The 20,653-nt window shown below is 41.0% G+C and overlaps 1 protein-coding gene and 1 non-coding gene across 2 annotated transcripts; one reads left to right on the top strand and one right to left on the bottom strand.

Moving 5' to 3' along the window:
* Nucleotides 1-604: 604 nt before the first annotated feature.
* Nucleotides 605-3,170, bottom strand: LOC104893384 (pentatricopeptide repeat-containing protein At1g32415, mitochondrial). Its single transcript, XM_010679486.4, has one exon. It carries the CDS (start codon nucleotides 3,005-3,007, stop codon nucleotides 824-826), a length of 2,184 nt encoding a protein of 727 aa, XP_010677788.1. The 5' UTR covers nucleotides 3,008-3,170; the 3' UTR covers nucleotides 605-823.
* A 13,843-nt stretch (nucleotides 3,171-17,013) lies between these two features.
* LOC125498014 (small nucleolar RNA R71) lies at nucleotides 17,014-17,120 on the top strand. The gene has a single exon (XR_007274786.1). It is a non-coding gene; the product is annotated as a small nucleolar RNA R71 (small nucleolar RNA).
* Nucleotides 17,121-20,653: the final 3,533 nt, after the last annotated feature.

Here is a 20,653-nt window from a genome sequence, read left to right as displayed (position 1 = left end):
CATTTAATTTCAATAGGTTACTTCGAATTGAACCCTAATTGAAAATCCTAATATACATTGGGAGGTAATTGATAGCAGCTATCAGCTACTTCTCCGGTCATGGCAGAGAATGCCGGACAATGTTTTCCGCTGCTTTTGGCGTCATATCTACCGCCGACCGACAGTTGTTCTCTATGTTTCTTTAGCTCTCTCTTATTACAAGTTGCTTTTCTTCTTTTCTTTTTCTTGTGACCGAGCGTTTGACCCCTTAATTCCTTTTTTCTTTATGAAAAAACTCATATTTTCATTGCTTTTTTTTTAAAGAAAGATTCCATTTTACAATATTTAAAAGGACCATTTTACAATATTTTAATAGTGTAATATTAAAAGTATTTCAAATAGTGTATTTATAACAATTTCAGATGTAATAGTGTCAGTAATTTAAAAATGGAAAAACAAGCTTGAAATTCCACTTATGTGATGCTCTTTTAAAAACAAATTCCTTTACAAGCTATTCCCGTGACTACCCGATTGAAACCGCTAATGCGACCGCGTTGTTTTCCATGGACTGAACTAATAAACTTCGATGAACCAAGTCTTTAAAGGGGACGAGGGGACAGGTGCGTTAACACTTGAAATTTCATTTACCAACAGTTGAACACGATGTTCTTTATGAACCAAAACTATACAACCCAAATGAATTGATGATTGCTGAAGGCTGAAGGCTGAAGGCTGAAGGCTGTAGGTTGAAGCCATCAGTGAAAGATCAGCTAGAATAATCGATCAGTGTCAGCAAATATTATAGCAGCTTCGCTTTCATCTATAACGAAATCAAGAAGACAATTCATCCTTGAGATTGTGTCCGATCTCCTGAAAGAAACACATAACTTCTTTCCCTACTTGATATCCAACTACATCCAGGAACCTTTCTCATCCCCTTTGATCTCATCTCCTTCCTCAACATTTTCTCTTCTCCATAATGACCAGCTGCCGCAAGCATATTGCAGTGAACAATGTGAGCTGGTGCATTTGTAGGATCTAGCTCAACAAGTCTCTGAAAGACACGGCCTGCAATATCAGTATTTCCCTCACTGACTCCACAAACACCTAGCAACGCACCCCACACAGCAATGCCTTGCTCAGAAGGTAAACTCAACACAAACTGTTCAGCTTCCTCAACTTTCCCTGCACGTCCGAGGAGGTTGATCATACATATATAGTGTTGTAAATCTGGCAGAATTCCATAAATCTCCTTCATAGTTTTGTATATCAGCCATCCCTCTTTCACCAGCCCTGCGTGGCTGCACGCAGATAAGACAGCTAGAAAAGTAACAGAATTTAGTTTTACTCTTTCTTTTGGTATGCTGTCAAACAGTGATAAAGCTTCATATGCTAGCCCATGAAACGAGAACCCCATAATCATGGAATTCCAGGAAACCAGATCTTGGCAATTCATATATGAGAAAATTTTGTATGCATCACCTACTTGACCACATTTTCCATACATTGAGATTAGCGAGTTCTCAAGAATCAAGTCCATATTCATTTGTGTTTTTATCAGAATGCAATGCAATTGCCTGCCTTGATCAAGATGAGCTGCTGCACCAGCTGCTCCAAGAAGAGTAGAGTATGTAGATTGTAGAGGCATTATACCGAGCATCCACATTTGTGCGAATAAACACATGGCTTCTAGAAACAACTCGTTTTGAACGTACCCTGATATCATCACTGTCCATGCAATATTATCCTTTTCTGTCATGTTGTTGAACAGTTCATATGCCTTAGCTACTTGTCCAAAATTAAAGTAGCCACCGATCATGGAAGTCAATGTAATATTATCATAGATAGGCATAATCTCAAAGATATACTCAGCCTTGTCCAACTTTCCGGTCTGAATATAACCACTGATCAAGGCATTGCAAGATTGAGTTGTCCAATTCTTTCTGTTCTTCTCAAAGATAGAATGAGCATACTCCATTAAGCCATATCTAGAATACATATAAATCAGACTATTAGAAAGTCGTCCACCATGATCATGGTAATCAAAACTGTTAGTAATTACAAGAGCATGTAGCTGCATACCAAGTCGAGAAAAACCCATCCCAGCACAAGCATGAGCTAGAGATATATAGGTTTCTTCGCACAGTTCAACGCCAGCCCTCCTCATCTCAAAAGCGAGTAATACAGCCTCTTTATAGTAAGAATTCCAAGAAAATCCACCAACCATGGCTGTCCAAGAAACAATATTTTTTTCGGGCATTTTACGAAACAAATCATAGGCAGTCCACACTTCCCGAGCTCTACAATACCCAGAAATCAAGGTAGTCCATGTAATTATATTCTTATCCACCATTTGATCAAACAACTCCCTGGCTTTCTCCATCATACCATTCTCTGCATACCCGTCAATCATTGAATTCCAAGAAGCCGAGTCCCGAAGTGGCATCGCCTCAAATATCAATCTTGCTTCCCCCAAGCTCTTATTCTTCACCAACCCAACAACCATTGAATTCCAAGTAACGATATTCCTCTCGGGCATCGCCTCGAAAAGCGCCTTTCCTTCGCCAACCATCCCAGAATTCATCAGCCCACAAAGCATCGAAGTCCACGATACCACATTCTTCACCGGCATCGCCTCGAAAAATTTACACGCCTCATTGAGCCTACCAGACTGTACATATCCCGAAAGCATAGCGTTATACGTAACGACATTTCTCTCCGGCATGATGTCAAACAAAGTCTGTGCCTCATCAACAAGGCCTCTCCTAGAGATTCTAGAGAGCAGAGACGTCCATATAACAACTGGAGGCTTCTTTTCTCTTTGAGGCATTTCGTCGAGCAGTTGGCGTGCATGCTGTAAATTTCCATAAACCAAGGAATCTAAGAGCTGGAATTCAATGTAGCTTATATCTGATCCTAGATATTTGCAAAACCTCGGTTGAAAATCAGATAAAGTACGAGGAATCAATTTAGTTGGAGTTCTTGTGAGAGAGAAGGCCAAATTTGTAGCAGCGCGAAATGCGGGCATCTACAAGATTTCAAATTTTATTATATATGGGTCGTGTAATTTCACCTTAGTATCAGACGTCTCACTGTGATGAATTAATACGTGAACGCCTAGACGGGATTTGATCTACGTCCGAGGTGGGCATGGGCGGGCCAACACGCGAGCTGGCCTGATCAGGTACGTGCTCGGTCAAGCCTGTTGTCCACTATGTGGGTCGTGGGCCTGGCAGGCTGGCACGATCAAAAAAATTTATTTCAGGCCCATCCCGACACGAGTTGCCTATTTGGCCTGTGGGCCGACTCGTAGGCCGAATTTCCCATTTCTTTATTTTTTTGTCTAAAATTGTAAAATAATAAAATAACATAGAACACGGGTCAAGTCCGTGGGAAGCACGATCCTGGCTCGCGGGCCTGGACTGCGTCATGGACGAAATCTTAAAATTTCAGGCACGACCCGCCATTCACAGGCTTGGGCCCTCCCACCGGTGCCTAAAGCCCGTGAACAGGCCCGACCTGGCCCATATGCAGGTAGTCATCATAATGAATATGGTGGTACTGTACAATCCAAAGTCAATACGAGTTCGACTGAACTTGAAGAATAGAAAAATATTGAATTTAGATCCTAATCATGTAGGACGTAAAGTTGAGGTAAAAATCGACGAATATAATTGGAATATATTTTCTATTTACACCATATAGACGTATATGATGATAATCTGATTACTACTTCATTATTTCTATCACATCAATTAATATTTTATTTCGTGACTTGTTTATGTGAAAATTCGCGTAAGGACGAAATGGATGGTTGGGACGTCAACAACTAGACAAATTTTTCGTGACATGATGGATCAAAGGGGAAATCAGGGAGAAAGACGCAAAGAAATGACGCGGAAAAACCTCAATGAAGATAGGTAAAAAACCGCGGATGGGTGTGAGTCCACCAATTCATTAATGCAACTGTCACCAATAAAGGACGACAATCAATACAATCTAATGTGAATAACTAAGAACAATCTCCTGATTATTGTAACTAAATACTACCTCCGTTTCACAATATAAGGCACGGACGATGTTCGAGGTCAAACTTTGACCGTTAATTACTCTCAATTTATGTTGATATAAAATTTTAAAAAATAATATTATTATAGTATTTTTCAAGACGAATCCAACGGTATAATTTTTATAATTTTTACTTATCATATTTGAGAGATATTTGTGGTCAAAGCAAATTTTCGTAAAGCGTAAATGACTTATATTTTGAAACAGAGGGAGTAAATAAGAACAATGTTTGAGTAGATAGATAATGATGGATGCTCTGAGTTTGCTTGAGAACAATGTGATAATGTGCGTAGCAACCCTTCTTTCTCAGGCTAGACTTGCTTATATACCACCTCCTCAACTCATTCAAGTCGTTCCTTAAATTTAAGCAAAGATCTTGACACGCCTGCTAACTTTCGTTGACTCGTTCAACTTTGAGACTTGTTTCTTATAAAGTTCCTCTATTGTTCACTTAGTCTTTGTAGACACATAATTGTGTCTCCCCATTTAAGAAACCAATGATGAAACATATCGCGATCTTAATTGGTTTGACCCAAGTGGAAAGTAGTCCAAAGAGCCAGACCCAAAACTTTATTAATATGTAAAAGCTTATTTATTTGTAATAATGATCTAAAGTCCTATTTTAAATGTCAATTAATTATTACTGATAATTAATTTTATTTTGAGCCCATTTAGAATATTTTAAGCCTAGTCCTCTGAAAAAGCCTAATTACTCTTTCATCATGTTAAAAAGTTCCCGACGCTCTGATGTTTTGGGTTGAAAATTGTTCACTTCAGGTGGATAACATTGGGTATAATTAGGCACATAAGGCTCATTAGGGTAATGAAAAATATTTATAGGAATTCATGTTCAAATTTTGTAAATCTTCACAATCATATGATGCATCATAAATATAATCATTCGCATTATAATACCCAAAATAATCATATTGCTCCTGATGAATAGAACAAATCATCCATCTCTAACTATAATTATATCATTCCATGATAACACACTAAAATAGAAAGGAAAACAAAAGAAATTATTCGCAAAAAGAAAGAATAAAATATATATAGAGTTTAATTTCACCAATAATAAAAGCTAAATAAAACTGTATCATCTCCCCGACAACAACGCAAAAATTTGATAGGCTGTCATACACCTGTCAAAAATAATTCCTGCAAACTTTCTAACAATGTAGTAAGGTAAGTCGGGTCAAATCCACAAAGAGATGGTCGTTTCAAATCTAGCTTCTAATGTTTTGAAATACTTAACAAGACAAGATATATTTGAATTAAAGTTCTAAACTAATCAAACTAAAAAGATATAGGGGTATGGTTCACCATGTTCATATATATAATTTATCAAAATTCTATCAATAGTTCAATGAATCAAATATCTAGAGCATAGAGTAGCAAGTTTAATCAGACAATTGATCATATTGTAAGATTTTCAATACAAACACTAATCCATTAGAGATATCAATGATAAATCAAACCATCAATAACATCAATTAAGATATAACATAAAAACATGAATTACCAAACCCTAGAAATTGAAAATATTCTATCATAAAATAATAATAAATATTACGTTTATAAAGGAAAACATAATTAAAGAAATCGATGAAATAAACTAATAGAATTCATGAATTAATAAAGAAAAAATAAACTAGGGTTTACTCGATCAAAAGCTAGAGAGAAAACGAAACAAGAAGAAAACCAAACTAAAACCTAAAAATAGATAAATAACGTAATAGAGAGGAGAGAAAGAGAGAGAGAGTGAGAGCTTATTCCTAATATATAATGATAAATAACCTAATATGACTAGAAAATTAATTTACAAGATAAGGATAGTCAAATAAATCATTAAATGGACGCATTAGTGATCCGCGCATACAGTAGCAGATTCCAGCATTAACAATGCCAACATCGGGTGAGCATAACTTCTTGACTAGAAGTATTCACAGGGAGTGTGATAAGAGGTTTTTAGTGTGTCGTTCAGGCACTAAGAACCGCTTTCCAAACAATATTTATAATCCTAACAAGCAACTACTAAGGGAATAGTAAGGGCAAGTCAAGGGTCGATCCACAGGGAAAATGTGATTGATTAGAATCTATCTAGTCTAGACTACCTAATTGATAGGTATTTGGGGGTTTGAAAGATGTTTGGTAACAATTAAAACTATCTAACAACTAGAACAAGCAAATATCACGACTTTAAATATCAAATAAAAGACACTAGAGTTAAGGTTACTAGTATGAATAAGAACGGATGATGATTGTTAATGCGATTGCGAAGCAACAAAGACGATTATGCAAGGTTTAGTTTCCCTCTAAATTACTCGAGTCCTCTCTCGAATGGTCCTCAAGAGTAATCACTTAATCAATCAACTAAATCCTCTCTCGAATGGTCTTTAGTTAATTGATTAAGAGATTCAATAAGTTTGGAAAACCCCTAATGAAGGATCCCCTTAATTTTCATCCAATATCTTGGTATAGAAATTAAGTTGATTCTTGGGGATGATAAAAGAGTTCAAAATCCGATTTAAGAACGTTTGAAATCAAAATACCAAAGTATAAATGTGATCAATATCTATCCTAAGGTCTCAAAACACCAAGATCAATGCATAAACTTCTCCATACATCACAATCACATCAACATCATAATTAAAACCCTAATTCATACTTTCACCCTAACCCTAGATATGAAACTACTCACTAATCATGGAGTTTAAGCAATTAAACATAAAATCTATGACTAATCTAAGGTTAAACATGATTAAAAAATTATTAAAATAATAGAAATCACAATTATTAAACTAAGAGAATGAAGATCTTAAATAATATAAGAACATAAACAAACACCAAGAGAATGAAATAAAAACTGAAACTTTGAATTGAATTGAATGAAAAGTACCTCGAATGTAAATCGAATCACAAACTATGATCTCTAATCTCAATTACCAATGAAAACTCGAGTGTTTTCTCTCTAATACAAAACCCTAAAATATTGTGTGAAAGATAGAATAAAGCGTAAGTCCCCCACTCGAAAGGAAAGAGGGCTTTAATGATTGAAATCTTTGTTACGGAACGCATGGTGCGGGCGCACCATAAGGAGGTGCGGGCGCACGAATGTGAAGGTGCGGGCGCACCTAAGCTTCTGCCTCAGCTTGAATTCATACGTCAAAATGTGCGGGCGCACATAGAGTTGGTGCGGGCGCACCAGACGCAGGTGCGGGCGCACCTTACACTTGGTGCGGGCGCACCAATTCGTCTGTTTTGGGCTGCAATGTTTCTTGATGGTGCGGGCGCACAAATAGCTGTGCGGGCGCACAGACGCACCTCAGGCTAACTCTCAGCCTCTAGCTTGTTCCCTCGTGCCATGCCTCACATTTCTCGGCCCCAAAAAGGGTCATACCTGCAATAGAAACACGAGCAAACATGGTGAAAGCAAATGTGCTAGAAATTCGATCAAAATAGATCGAAAATCTTGCAAAATGTCACTATGGTCAAATATGATCAAGTGAATGAAGTAAAAGGGAAAAGTGAGGAGAAAGAAGGAAGAAAGGGAGAGAAAGGGAGCTAAAACAAGCCAAAGGAAGGTCAAAAAGTGCGTTAGAAACGCACTTATCAAACTCCCCCAAGCTTAGCGTTTTGCTTGTCCTCAAGTAAACCAAGAATGAGAGTGAAGGAAAGAAAAAGAAAAAAAAAAGAATAAAAAGAAAAGGGAAAGATGCAACAACCTAACCTATATGCTCTAAATGCAAGGTTACAAACATGACATGCAAGCTAAATGAGTTCATATCAAGATTTAGGAGACCAACCAAACACAAGAGGGAAGATGATTAGGAAGCGCAAGAGTGACTCTAAGGTCTCAATCCACCGATCAACCGAGTCGTTTTGAAAGAAAGCTTTCCAAGAATGATTTCTCACTCTTCTCCACTTCCAAGACCCAAGTTTGACTCCTCCCTAGGGATGCTCAACCATAATTGCTCACATCTACCATGTTTTGATGACCCTCATCATGACTTGCACAAAATCTCACCCGCCACTACTAAATAGATCAAGTCCAATCTAGAAGTCAAAAGGGGCTTTGTTAAGGTTGTAACGGGGCTAGGTTAGGGGTGTGGATCATATTCTAGGAATGTGGTGCAAAAAGGGTAAGTGGAGTACAAACTAGGGGTAAATACTCCCCCAAGCTAGTCCTAACACTATTCTCAATTAAAGAACTCTCACACATATCCTTGAGTTTCACTTGTTTCTTTTTCACTGTGTGAACTTTTTCCTTTTTCTCATCAATTTGATCTTTCTTTCTTTTCATTTTCAATAGTAAACCAAATCAAACAATAAGAACTTTCTTTCTTTTATTCCTTTTGTCTTTCTTTTTTCACAATTTTTTTTTTTTTTTTTCAACTTTTACCATCATACAAGCACATTAACTCTCTTTCAACCAAGACTTAATATAAAACCACTTAACTCAACAAAAAAAACTACACATGTACTCCACTTTGGGAAAAGTTTGGCCATGACTCATTATGTGGGTTAAGTAAAAATAGGATAGAAAGGCTCAGATGGGTTGAGAAGCGAATGTTATGCAGGTATTCAAGCTTTTGGCTTTGTAGCTCCTATTACTAGCAAAAGAAACGCCCTAAATCATTCTCCTAGAGGCTCGTCTTATGTAATCTTGGGGAGCTAAAATGCAAGTCACAAGTTAGGCGATCAATGGTGAGGGTTGTGAGTGAGTCTTACGAGGTTCTTGGCCCTCCTTCGGGATTCATCGCACAAGGGGCAAGGCAATCCATTCATCCAACTCGCCTAATTTCAAAGAGACTCTACCAAAAGTTATCGGTTTCAAGAGACGCCTAAAGTCACAACAGGGCTTCCAAAATCATCAAGTCTAATATAAGGAAGGTCTTCCAATCAAGTCATGAACTCTTTAGCCACAAATCATGCATGCAACCAAGCTATCCTAAATGCAGAAAAAAAAACAAAGAAAAAGGAAAGAAAAAGAATAAAAGAGGAAAATGTTTTTTTTTTTTTTTTTTTTTTTTTTTATAAAAATATGTAAAGCAAAAGAAAATGACCAAAAGAAACTACCAAAGCACAGCTGTACAGGTGAAGAGAAGTCAGCAGGGGTGGAGGATGTCAATACCACAACAGAAACAATCACCAGTAGCAACCGAAAACCAATGAAACCCCTAACTTCTAACCATCTATGAACCCGAAACTCCCTAAGATACAGACATACAAGCAAGTCCCCCAAGCTTAAGCAAAACTCCGCGCTCGGAGTTGCAAAAGGAGGGAGAGGGAGGGGGTTAGGAAAACTCCTAATAGTTCCCACCATTCCCCCATCGGGAGGGGGGTAAGGGGGAAATACCCACCAGAGGACCCATCATAGTAGGATGGGTAGTGGGGTAAGGACGGAATGAAGGCTCCTCAAACGGCCCTTCTCGAGGGTCGAAAGATGGAGGATAGTGGGGATGGTTAGGGAAGGGAGGCTCATGTCCGGAGTGGACATTGGCGAGGTGAGTGCGCCAAGCCACCCTAGACACATGGTCCAGGTCGGTGCGGATACCGGCAAGAGTAGCCGTAACCGCACGGTGATTGGCCTCCTGAGAGGCCTGCATCTGCGCTATGGCTGCCATGACAGAGCCCATGTCGAAGGATTGAGAGGAGGAAGCTTCGGCCACCTCACTCTCAGGAATGCGGTGGTCGGGCCTCGGACCTCTCGGAGCGCGTGGAATGCGCTCCCTATGAATGGGCTCAGGGATAGCCCGTGGGATGTCATGGGCAGGGGGAATCCGCCAACGGTTTTCAGCGTCAGCGGGGAGGTCCCAGTTGAAGTCGGGCCCTATAAAGCAGTAAGGTTGCCCCCCCACAAGCCAGGTTTCCGTTTCCTTCTGATAACCGCGCAGAAATTTCATCTGCTGCAAACTGGCACCATCCAACTTGTTGGGCTGACCAACAGTAGGCACGCTCGCTTCCAAGCGAGCGAGGTCATCGTGCAGGTCAAGGTAGGACGCTAGTCGGGTGACCATGCCACCACAAAGGATCTCCCCAGTCACCGTTGTCCCCCCCGAATTTCCTGCAGTCGGTTGAGGAGGAGAGCAGCAAAGTTAATGCGGGCTCTATGGTGGGCCCCGTCAGTGGCCAACCAGAGAACCAACAGCTCGTCCTTCGCAACTGCCCGACTTCCTGTTTAGGAAAGATGGTGTAAACCAACATCCTATGGAAGTATCGGAGAGCAAGGTGGATGATCTCCGAAGCTTTGGACGAGTTCGTTCGAAACGAAGTCGTACCGTTGGTGATCTTTGCCCACCACTCTTGCTCATTGTATCCCTGCCAGATGATGCTCAGAGGGGCATCGCAGGGAGCTCGAGGGTCCATCCCAAACGCCTCACAGAATTCGTCAAAAGACAGTGCTCTAGCTTGATTAAACATGCGAAATTGAATAGTTAGAGCACCTGTCACATTACTTATGTGCAACGTACTCAAGAATTCTAGAGTGAGTTGATCATAAGTAGGTTCATGAATAGAAAGGAAGTCCGATAACCCGACATTATCTGCCATTTCCCTTATCATCGAGTTGATGCCAAGGTAGTTGCAGGTAGTGGAGTCATAGAACTTCGTTGGACGAAGTGTCGCTCAGAAAGTTGTTGAAAAATTTGTTTGTGAGCGGCATTGGGAAACTTTAGAGCATATAGGGGAGGGGGATGCGAGCTAGACGAAGGTCCTTGTGAAGAAGACCCCGTCTTTGCTCGCTTAGACCGGGATGAGCCTTCACCACCACTTCTTCCCATGGTGAAAAAGAATTTTGTTTGGCAAAAGGGAAGGAGAAGTGATGATCTGCTAAAGACAAACCACAAAGCGGACTCTCTACACAAAGAAACACGCAAAAAGAAAAAAAACGACCACACAAAAGAAAAATCAAACCACACAAAAGGGAAAACACACAAAAAGAAAGAAAAATAAAAACTAAGCCTAAGATCTACCAGCTAGCCATCCACAATTAGTAGCAACAAAGTTGCTAGCAATCAAGAGTTTCACCACTCAAAGAGACTTTCAAGCCAATTTCACAAACCAACCACAATTATGCAAAAAATCAACAACACCGAACAATTTGCAATGTAGTTCTCAAAAAGCAAGAATATTATGAATTTATCACAAACCACAAAAATTGCACTTGTTCACCACATCACCAAACACAAATATGACCAAGGTTCATGAACAATCAAAAGAAATTAAGGAAAACAAGCATGCACTCAAAAAGAAAACACACTAGAGGTCCAATTTAGTTGATTATTGATGAAAAAGCAAAGATTAGAAGGGAGTTACCAACATGGAGATGAAAATCCCCAATTTTGAAACCCTAGAAATCGAATCCTTGCAAAACCCCGGTGATGAAGATTCCGGTGATATTTCCCGTTGAAAGTCGCCGGAAAAGGGTAGTGGTGGCCGGATCTAGAGAGGAGCAAGAGAGAGAAAGTGAGTGAGTGTGAGAGAGAGTTCGAAATAATGAAGAAAAGAGGAGGAGGGCCGAAAAAAACATGTGGGGTTCTTTTTTTTTTTCGCGCAGCCGGGTTGGTGCGGGCGCACCTACGTCAGGTGCGGGCGCACCAAGCGATTTTTTTAAAACTGTCAAAGCGTTGGTGCGGGCGCACCATCCCGAGGTGCGGGCGCACCAAACCTTCTGTTTTTTTCTTGAAAAATTCCAGAAAAGTTGGTGCGGGCGCACCAAAATTTTTTCGAAAATTTTCTCCTTTTGTGCGGGCGCACCTGGAGTTGGTGCGGGCGCACAAACCTTCTGTTTTTCTTTCAAAAGTTCCGGAGAATTTGGTGCGGGCGCACCATGTATATTGCGGCGCACCAAAATTTTTCGAAAATTTTCTCTTTGTGCGGGCGCACCTTGAGAGGTGCGGGGCACAAACCTCTGTTTTCTCACTCTTTCTTTTTCGAATCACCATTTCACTTAACTTTTCACAAAACTCAGATGTCCCAATGTAGCTCTCATGGCTAACTGATAAATCAAAATTCTAACTAACAAACAAAAGAAAAATGAACAAAATAAAAGAAAAGGAAGAAAAGAAACGGGTTGCCTCCCGTATAGCGCTTGTTTTAAGTCTTAGCTAGACTAAAAAGGATACTCCATCACAAGAGTCGCTCAGGTGAGCGAAGAATCAAGCAACCAATTGAACCAACGCATGAGAATCATGATAGAACTTCAACTTTGACCGTTACCCAAAATGGCCGTTCTCACCCATAACTTCATAAGCTCCATATGGAGTAGTCTTCAACACAGAGAAGGGACCCGACCACTTGGACTTTAACTTTCCGGGGAAAAGCTTTAGTCTTGAGTTGAACAATAAGACCTTGTCCCCAACCCGGAAATCTCGTTGTTGAATCCGGTTGTCGTGCCATTTCTTCGTTTGCTCTTTGTACAGTCTAGAACTCTCATAAGCATCAAAACGAAGTTCCTCCAGTTCTACTAGCCTTTCTTTTCGAGCTTCTCCGCCAAGTGTAGATCCATGTTGAGCTCCTTAACTGCCCACCAAGCCTTGTGCTCAAGCTCAACCGGCAAATGACATGCCTTGCCATACACAAGGCGATAGGGAGTGGTGCCATGGGGTCTTGAAAGCCGTGCGAAGAGCCCAAAGAGCGTCATCAAGTTTCAAAGACCAATCCTTTCGTGTCCTATTGACCACACCTCAAGAACATTTTTAACCTCTCGATTCGAAACCTCAACTTGGCCTTGTGTTTGGGGGTGATAAGGAAGACCTACTTTGTGATTCACCCCGTATTTCTTCAATAATGCTTCTAATTGCTTTTTGGCGAAGTGTGAACCCGCATCACTGATCAATACACGGGGCACCCCAAATCGAGGGAAGATGATCTTCTTCAAAGAGCTTGGTGACTACCTTATGGTCATTGGTGGGAGAGGCAATGGCTTCCACCCATTTGGTCACGTAGTCGACCGCAACAAGAATATATACATTCCCACAGGAAGGAACGAATGGGCCCATAAATCGACCCCCAGACATCAAACGGCTCAACCTCAAGAATGTTCTGTTGAGGCATCTCGTGTCGCTTTGTGATGCCACCACTCCGTTGACATCTATCACAAGCCACCACAAATGTTCGGGCATCCTTATGCAATGTTGGCCAGAACATACCACATTGGAGCACCTTAGCAACAGTTTTGCTTGCTCCACCTGTCCTCCACATGCCAAAGTATGGCAATGATGCAAAACCGAGGCCATCTCATGATTAGGAACACACCTCCTAAACACGCCATCAGCACACTTCTTAAAAAGGAGCGGGTCATCCCAGTAGAACCTCGAAACTTCTTTAAAGAACCGCTTCCTTTGTTGGGAAGTAAAACCATGAGGTTCAATCCCACAAGCCAGATAATTTGCATAATCAGCGAACCATGGAACCTCATTGTTCAGAATGGCGAACAAGGCTTCTTCTCTCAAATCGTCCTCGATAGGAATCTCCTCCAGATTGTCAGAGGGAGGCGTGAAAGATGGTCAGCTACCACATTCTCCGTCCCCTTCTTCTCTTTCATCTCAAAATCAAACTCCTGAAGAAGCAACACCCACCTAATGAGCCTAGGCTTAGCATCCTTCTTACTCATCAAATACCGGACCGCAGAATGATCCGTATACACCACCGCCTTATTACATGTCAAGTAGGAACGGAACTTGTCAAAAGCAAATACCACGGCCAACATTTCCTTTTCCGTAGTTGCATAGTTCCGTTGAGCATCATCCAGAGTCCTACTTGCATAGGCTATCACATGTAGCCTCCCTTCCTTGCGTTGCCCAAGAACAACTCCCACTGAAAAGTCACTAGCATCGCACATTAGTTCAAAAGGCAAGCTCCAATCCGGAGCTTGCACAATGGGGGCAGAAGTAAGGGCTTTCTTAAGAGTTTCAAAAGCCTTAGTACAAGACTCATCAAACGCAAAATCAACATCTTTCTGAAGTAGATTCGTCAATGGTTTGGCTATTTGAGAGAAATCCTTGATGAAACGTCGGTAAAAACCAGCATGTCCAAGGAAAGCGCGAACTCCCGTCACCGAGTTCGGTGGCGGAAGCTTCTCAATAACCGAAACCTTTGCCGGATCTACTTCAATACCCTTTTTCGACACTTTATGCCCAAGTACAATGCCTTCCTCGACCATAAAGTGACACTTTCCCAATTCAGTACAAGGTTCGTCTCTTGACACCTTTTTAACACAAAATTGATTAACCAGACATGTGTCAAAAGACGAACCACACACACTAAAGTCGTCCATGAAGACTTCAATGGAATCTTCTAGCATGTCAGAGAAGATTGCTGTCATACACCTTGAAAAGTGGATGGGGCATTACACAAACCAAAGGGCATCCTTCGATATGCAAATGTCCCATACGGACAAGTAAAGGTGGTTTTCTCTTGGTCATCCGGATGAATGGGGATTTGAAAGAATCCGGAATAACCATCAAGAAAACAGAAGTGTGAATGACGAGCAAGCCTCTCCAACATTTGGTCAATGAAGGGAAGGGGGAAATGATCTTTCCGGGTGGATTTGTTCAGTTTCTGTAATCAATACAGACTCTCCACCCAGTGACAGTCCTAGTTGAGATTGTTTCTCCTTTCTCATTCTCAACTATAGTCATGCCTCCTTTTTTTGGAACCACGTGAATCGGGCTCACCCACTTGCTATCTGAGATAGCATAAATGATTCCCGCGTCACGTAGTTTCAAGATCTCCTTTTTACAACCTCTTTGAGGTTGGGATTGAGCCTTCTCTGATGCTCGATGGAGGAGGCATTACTATCGATGAGATGGATACGATGCATAGCAAGAGAAGGGCTTATCCCCTTAAGGTCATCAATCGAATACCCAATGACATCTTTATATTTTTGCAAAATTCCAATCAGTTTTGATATAGAAATGTCATCAAGACTCGAATTGACAATAACAGGATAAGTACATGCATCATCAAGAAAAACATATCTAAGAGAGGAGGGAAGGGGTTTGAACTCTACCTTGGGAGGAGGCTTAGAACACTCCTCTTTTCAGTGGATGATGCAGCTAGAACCTCAAACGCCTCATCTTGCGTGTCCTCTTCCATGTCCAAGTTAAGGGTGTCGGTAAGTGCAGCATACAAATCGCTCCCAGAATCATCCACACTCATGGTGTCCTCACCTCATCTTCCACTAGGCTTACCCGGCAAATTTTCTCCATCATAGGCTCTTCAGTGTCTTAGAGAACTCGAACACCACCCGCTCATTAGCTACCTCAACCGTGATTGTGTCGTTTTTGCAGTTTATCACGGCACCCAAAGTCTTCAGAGCTTCTCTTCCCAGAATAAGAGGAGTCTCAGGATCTTCCTCCATATCCATCACCACAAAGTCGCATGGTACAAACACATGCCCAACTTGAATCGGTATATCCTCCAACTCACCACAAGGGACTCTCACAGTGCGGTCGCCAATTGAATCGTTTTGCGCGTAGGATGAAGAGGAAATTTCAGGTGCTTTGCAATAGAAAGGGGCATCAAATTGACACTGGCTCCCAGATCGGCCAGTGCACCCTTAGGTTCTAAGTCACCTATCTTCACTGGCAAGGTGAAACTCCCGGGATCTCTTTGCTTCTTGGGCATAGTTCGTTGCACAAGAGCACTCACTTGGTAAGGACGGGAGATAAGCTCATCTTCAAGTTTTCGCTTATTGGAGAGGATCTCTTTCAAGAATTTAGCATAAGCTGGCATTTGAGACATAGCCTCAAGGAATGGAATGTTGATTTGCAGGCTCTTCATCACATTCAGAAATTTAGTGAACTTGTCACTCAACTTTCTCTCTACCAACCTTGAGGATAGGGAACCGGAGGCACATAGGATTTGGTTGGTGGAGGTGATGGCAATGTGTTTTTGTCACCAACTTGAACATGTGACTCATCCTTCTCCTCAACGTCCTCTTTCTCAGTTTCCTCAGCTCCACTCCTCCTTCTCAACAACCTCAGCTTCTCCATCCTGCTCTAACTCCCCATTCGGCATCTTAGGACCCGCATAACTTGTTCCCGACCTCAAATGAATGGCTTTGGCTTGATGGAGGTTGGGGTTAGGAATGGGTTGGCCTGGAAGTTGATTTGTGGGGGTGGAGGGATTCTTCTCAGCTACTTGGGCAATTTGGGTTTCAAGCATTTTGTTGTGGGCTTGTAGCTCTTGAAACCTTTGCTCATGGTTTTGGAGAATTTGGTTCATGGATTGGAGTTGTTGGAGAATTTGGAGAGAGGTTGGATCGGAAGATGGTGTAGGTTCGGGATTTTGTTTGGGGAAAGGAAGGTTGGAGGGAGGTTTTGGGTTGTTGGTCCTTTGATGTGGAGCTTGGTATGTGTTGGACCCTTGTGAGGAGGAACCACCTTGGTTATAGTTTTGGTTTTGGTTATACCCTTGCGCAAACCCTTGGTTGTGAGCTTGGTTGTACCCTTGTTGAGGTTGATTCCATCCTTGTTGAGGTTGGTTGAATCCTTGGGTGTAGTTTTGTTGAGGTTGTCTCCAACCTCCTTGTTGATTGTTCCTATACCCTTGATTCCCTGATATCCATCTCCTCTTGAATTGATTGCCGCCACATGCTCCGAATGGGTACCTCCACAATAAGAAGTATCATGGTTAGTACCACCACAAATATCACAAGAAAAAGAGTTTACCTGTGAAGGAGTAGACGATGCAAGATTGATCTTGGAGAGCTTCTTATCGAGTTGGTCCATCTTAGCTTGAATTTGATCCATGGGGTCAATTTCAAACTTTCCGCTCTTCTTAGGTTGAGCACCTCTTCGTCTTCCACCCCATGAGTAGTTCTTGATCACCTCCTCAATTGTGGACTCAAGTTGTTCTTGCGGGATCTTAGATAGTTGACCTCCCGCTCCAGCATCAAGATTGGCCCGTGAAATCGGATCAAGACCATCATAGAAGAATCGCATGAGTAGATTCTTGTTGAACTCATGGTGTGGGCATGAACGGATCATCTCCTTGAACCGCTCCCAAGCTTCGGCAAGTGTCTCATCGTTCTCTTGCTCAAATGAGGAGATCTTCCTCCTTATGTCCGCAGTCTTCCACTCCGGGAAGTATTTCTTCAAGAATGCCATCGTGACTTCTTCCCATGTAGTGAGGGAATTAGCAGGCAAGCTCTTGAGCCATGACTTTGCTTTTCCGGTAAGAGAGGACCGGAACAGGTGCATCTTGATGTAGTCAGGAGAGACATCATTAGTGGTTATCATGGCACAGATCTCGAGAAACCTGTCGAGATGGTCTAGAGGATCTTCATCTGACCCCCCACAAAACTGCTCTGCTTTCACCATCCGAGTATACTGAGGGTGAATGCTGAAATTTGTAGTGGTGGTAGGGAGTCGAATTCCACCTTGAAGAACATAGGAACCCGGATTTCCGAAATCCCTAAACAGTTGTGGATTTTCTTCACCCATTTCTGATTCAACTTCACTTGATGTACTTGAGATTGGTGAAGAAGGCTCGGAACCCAAAGTCAGATTTCCCAAATTCTTCCGAAGCTTTCGCAACGTACGGTCGATTTCAAGATCTAGAGGCAATGTGGGTGAACCGTGAGTTCTTCTTCTCATGTAACACAACAAAGCTAAGCAGAGGATTAGCAAATAACAACCACAGTTAAAAAGAAAATAAAAGAAAAATCAACTAAGCAAACTAAACTAAAATATACTTCAATCAATAGCACAGCTTCCCCGGCAACGGCGCCATTTTGATAAGAGGTTTTTAGTGTGTCGTTAAGGCACTAAGAACCGCTTTCCAAACAATATTTATATCCTAACAAGCAACTACTAAGGGAATAGTAAGGGCAACTCAAGGGTCGATCCACAGGGAAAATGGGATTGATTAGAATCTATCTAGTCTAGACTACCTAATTGAAAGGTATTTGGGGTTTGAAAGATGTTTGGTAACAATTAAGACTATCTAACAACTAGAACAAGCAAATATCACGAGTTTAAATATCAAATAAAAGACACTAGAGTTAAGGTTACTAGTATGAATAAGAACGGATGATGATTGTTAATGCGATTGCGAAGCAACAAAGACGATTATGCAAGGTTTAGTTTCCCTCTAAATTACTTGAGTCCTCTCTCGAATGGTCCTCAAGAGTAATCACTTAATCAATCAACTAAATCCTCTCTCGAATGGTCTTTAGTTAATTGATTAAGAGATTCAATAAGTTTGGAAAACCCCTAATGAAGGATCCCCTTAATTTCCATCCAATATCTTGGTATAAAATTAAGTTGATTCTTGGGGATGATAAAAGAGTTCAAAATCCGATTTAAGAACGTTTGAAATCAAAATACCAAAGTATAAATGTGATCAATATCTATCCTAAGGTCTCAAAACACCAAGATCAATGCATAAACTTCTCCATACATCACAATCACATCAACATCATATTAAAACCCTAATTCATACTTTCACCCTAACCCTAGATATGAAACTACTCACTAATCATGGAGTTAAGCAATTAAACAATAAATCTATGACTAATCTAAGGTTAAACATGATTAAGAAATTATTAAATAATAGAAATCGCAATTATTAAACTAAGAGAATGAAGATCTTAAATAATATAAGAACATAAACAAACACCAAGAGAATGAAATAAAAACTAAAACTTTGAATTGAATTGAAAATAAAGTACCTTGAATGTAAATCGAATCACAAACTATGATCTCTAATCTCAATTACCAATGAAAACTCGAGTGTTTTCTCTCTAATACAAAACCCTAAAATATTGTGTGAAAGATAGAATAAAGCGTAAGTCCCCCACTCGAAAGGAAAGAGGGCTTTAATGATTGAAATCTTTGTTGGAACGCATGGTGCGGGCGCACCATAAGAGGTGCGGGCGCACTGAATGTGAAGGTGCGGGCGCACCTAAGCTTCTGCCTCAGCTTGAATTCATACGTCAAAATGTGCGGGCGCACATAGAGTTGGTGCGGGCGCACCAGAGCAGGTGCGGGCGCACCTTACACTTGGTGCGGGCGCACCAATTCGTCTGTTTTGGGCTGCAAATGTTTGTTGATGGTGCGGGCGCACAAATAGCGTGTGCGGGCGCACCAGACGCACCAGGCTAACTCTCAGCCTCTAGCTTGTTCCCTCGTGCCATGCCTCACATTTCTCGGCCCCAAAAAGGGTCATACCTGCAATAGAAACACGAGCAAACATGGTGAAAGCAAATGTGCTAGAAATTCGATCAAAATAGATCGAAAATCTAGCAAAATGTCACTATGATCAAGTATGATCAAGTGAATGAAGTAAAAGGGAAATGTGAGGAGAAAGAGGGAAGAAAGGGAGAGAAAGGGAGCTAAAACAAGCCAAAGGAAGGTCAAAAAGTGCGTTAGAAACGCACTTATCAGAGTGCCACCTATAATTGGAAAATGCTTCAAGTATAGTTTCCAAATATGCTAGAATTATTCGATTTTAAGAAGCACAACAAAAGTTATGGTTGAAGAGTAGACATAACTCTTTTTTTCACATTTCTTCTAATGATTTTCCACTCCGCTTTCGCTTAAACTCGTACTATGACATATCCAAACGTCCTTATCATTGTAGCTTCCTTCCAAACCCTCCTAATCTCAAGTTTCAAACCCTCCTAATCTCAAGTTTAGCTAATTATACTCCAAAATACGTTCTCAATATCTGAAATTCATCAAAAACAAGAAAACATACCGAATAGGAGTAGAATAAAATAACTTAAAAATATGATGCAATAAAGAACCTAAATATGAATCTAAATGCTCTAAAATGCACTTAAAAACTATATATAAATATGACACATCAGATAGGTCGTGAGGCTATAACTTAGGAACATACAATAAAGAGGAAAGAAGGTCAACCTACTCCCAGACTTGTCAAACGAATTCTCACTTTTTTAGACGAATCTTCCAAAATTTCTGATTTGTCATCTGAAATGGGAGACACTAATGAATAACTCAATGCCATCATGGTCAGCTCCAACTGATGAAATCTCGTCTTGGGGAACAAGACAAAGAGATCAAGGCGCTAAGAAAAAAATTGACAACTGAGGAAGGAGAAGAGGAAGACACTCCACCATCGCCACCTCCTATCAAGTCCAATACATATTTGAGGTTTGAAAAATTCGATCAATTGATCCAATCAATTCCTACACTCGAGGTTTAGGCTCATGGCCATGTAATCATTGATCTTGAACGGAAGGAAAAGCTTCCTAAAAAGGTAACAATGGGTGACCTCCCAAAATTCAAGGGGGTTGAAGACCCAGATGTTCATCTAAGAGCTTTTTCTATCTCAATGGCTCTCAAAGGCATGAGCGAGCTTGGACCTGTTTGCTTATTGCATCCATCCAAGCCCAAACACTATAAATAGTCCTTGAAATCAGAAGAAAGAAAAGTTTTTCAGAGCAGTGTACTATTACTTTGTCATAATTCTCTCTCTCTCTACTTTCTCTCTCTAAAAATTTCCCTTTCTACTCCTGATACATGGCTTAAGCTTTGGAGGGGGAAATACCATCCAAACCTCTAGGGTGGATCCCTTTTTACAGGTCCATGATCTTTTGATCAAGACATTGTTGCACAAGTCTCTAATTGAA

This window comes from Beta vulgaris, chromosome 5 (genome assembly GCF_026745355.1).
Source record: "Beta vulgaris subsp. vulgaris cultivar EL10 chromosome 5, EL10.2, whole genome shotgun sequence".
In the NCBI taxonomy this organism is placed as follows: Eukaryota; Viridiplantae; Streptophyta; class Magnoliopsida; order Caryophyllales; family Amaranthaceae; genus Beta; species Beta vulgaris.
Note: the sequence above shows the minus strand (reverse complement) of the source record. Positions and strands in the feature narration are given on the sequence as shown.

Bases quoted from the DNA above. Each gene is read 5' to 3' on its own strand.
- LOC104893384 (XM_010679486.4), bottom strand. From the start codon at position 3,007: ATGCCCGCATTTCGCGCTGCTACAAATTTGGCCTTCTCTCTCACAAGA.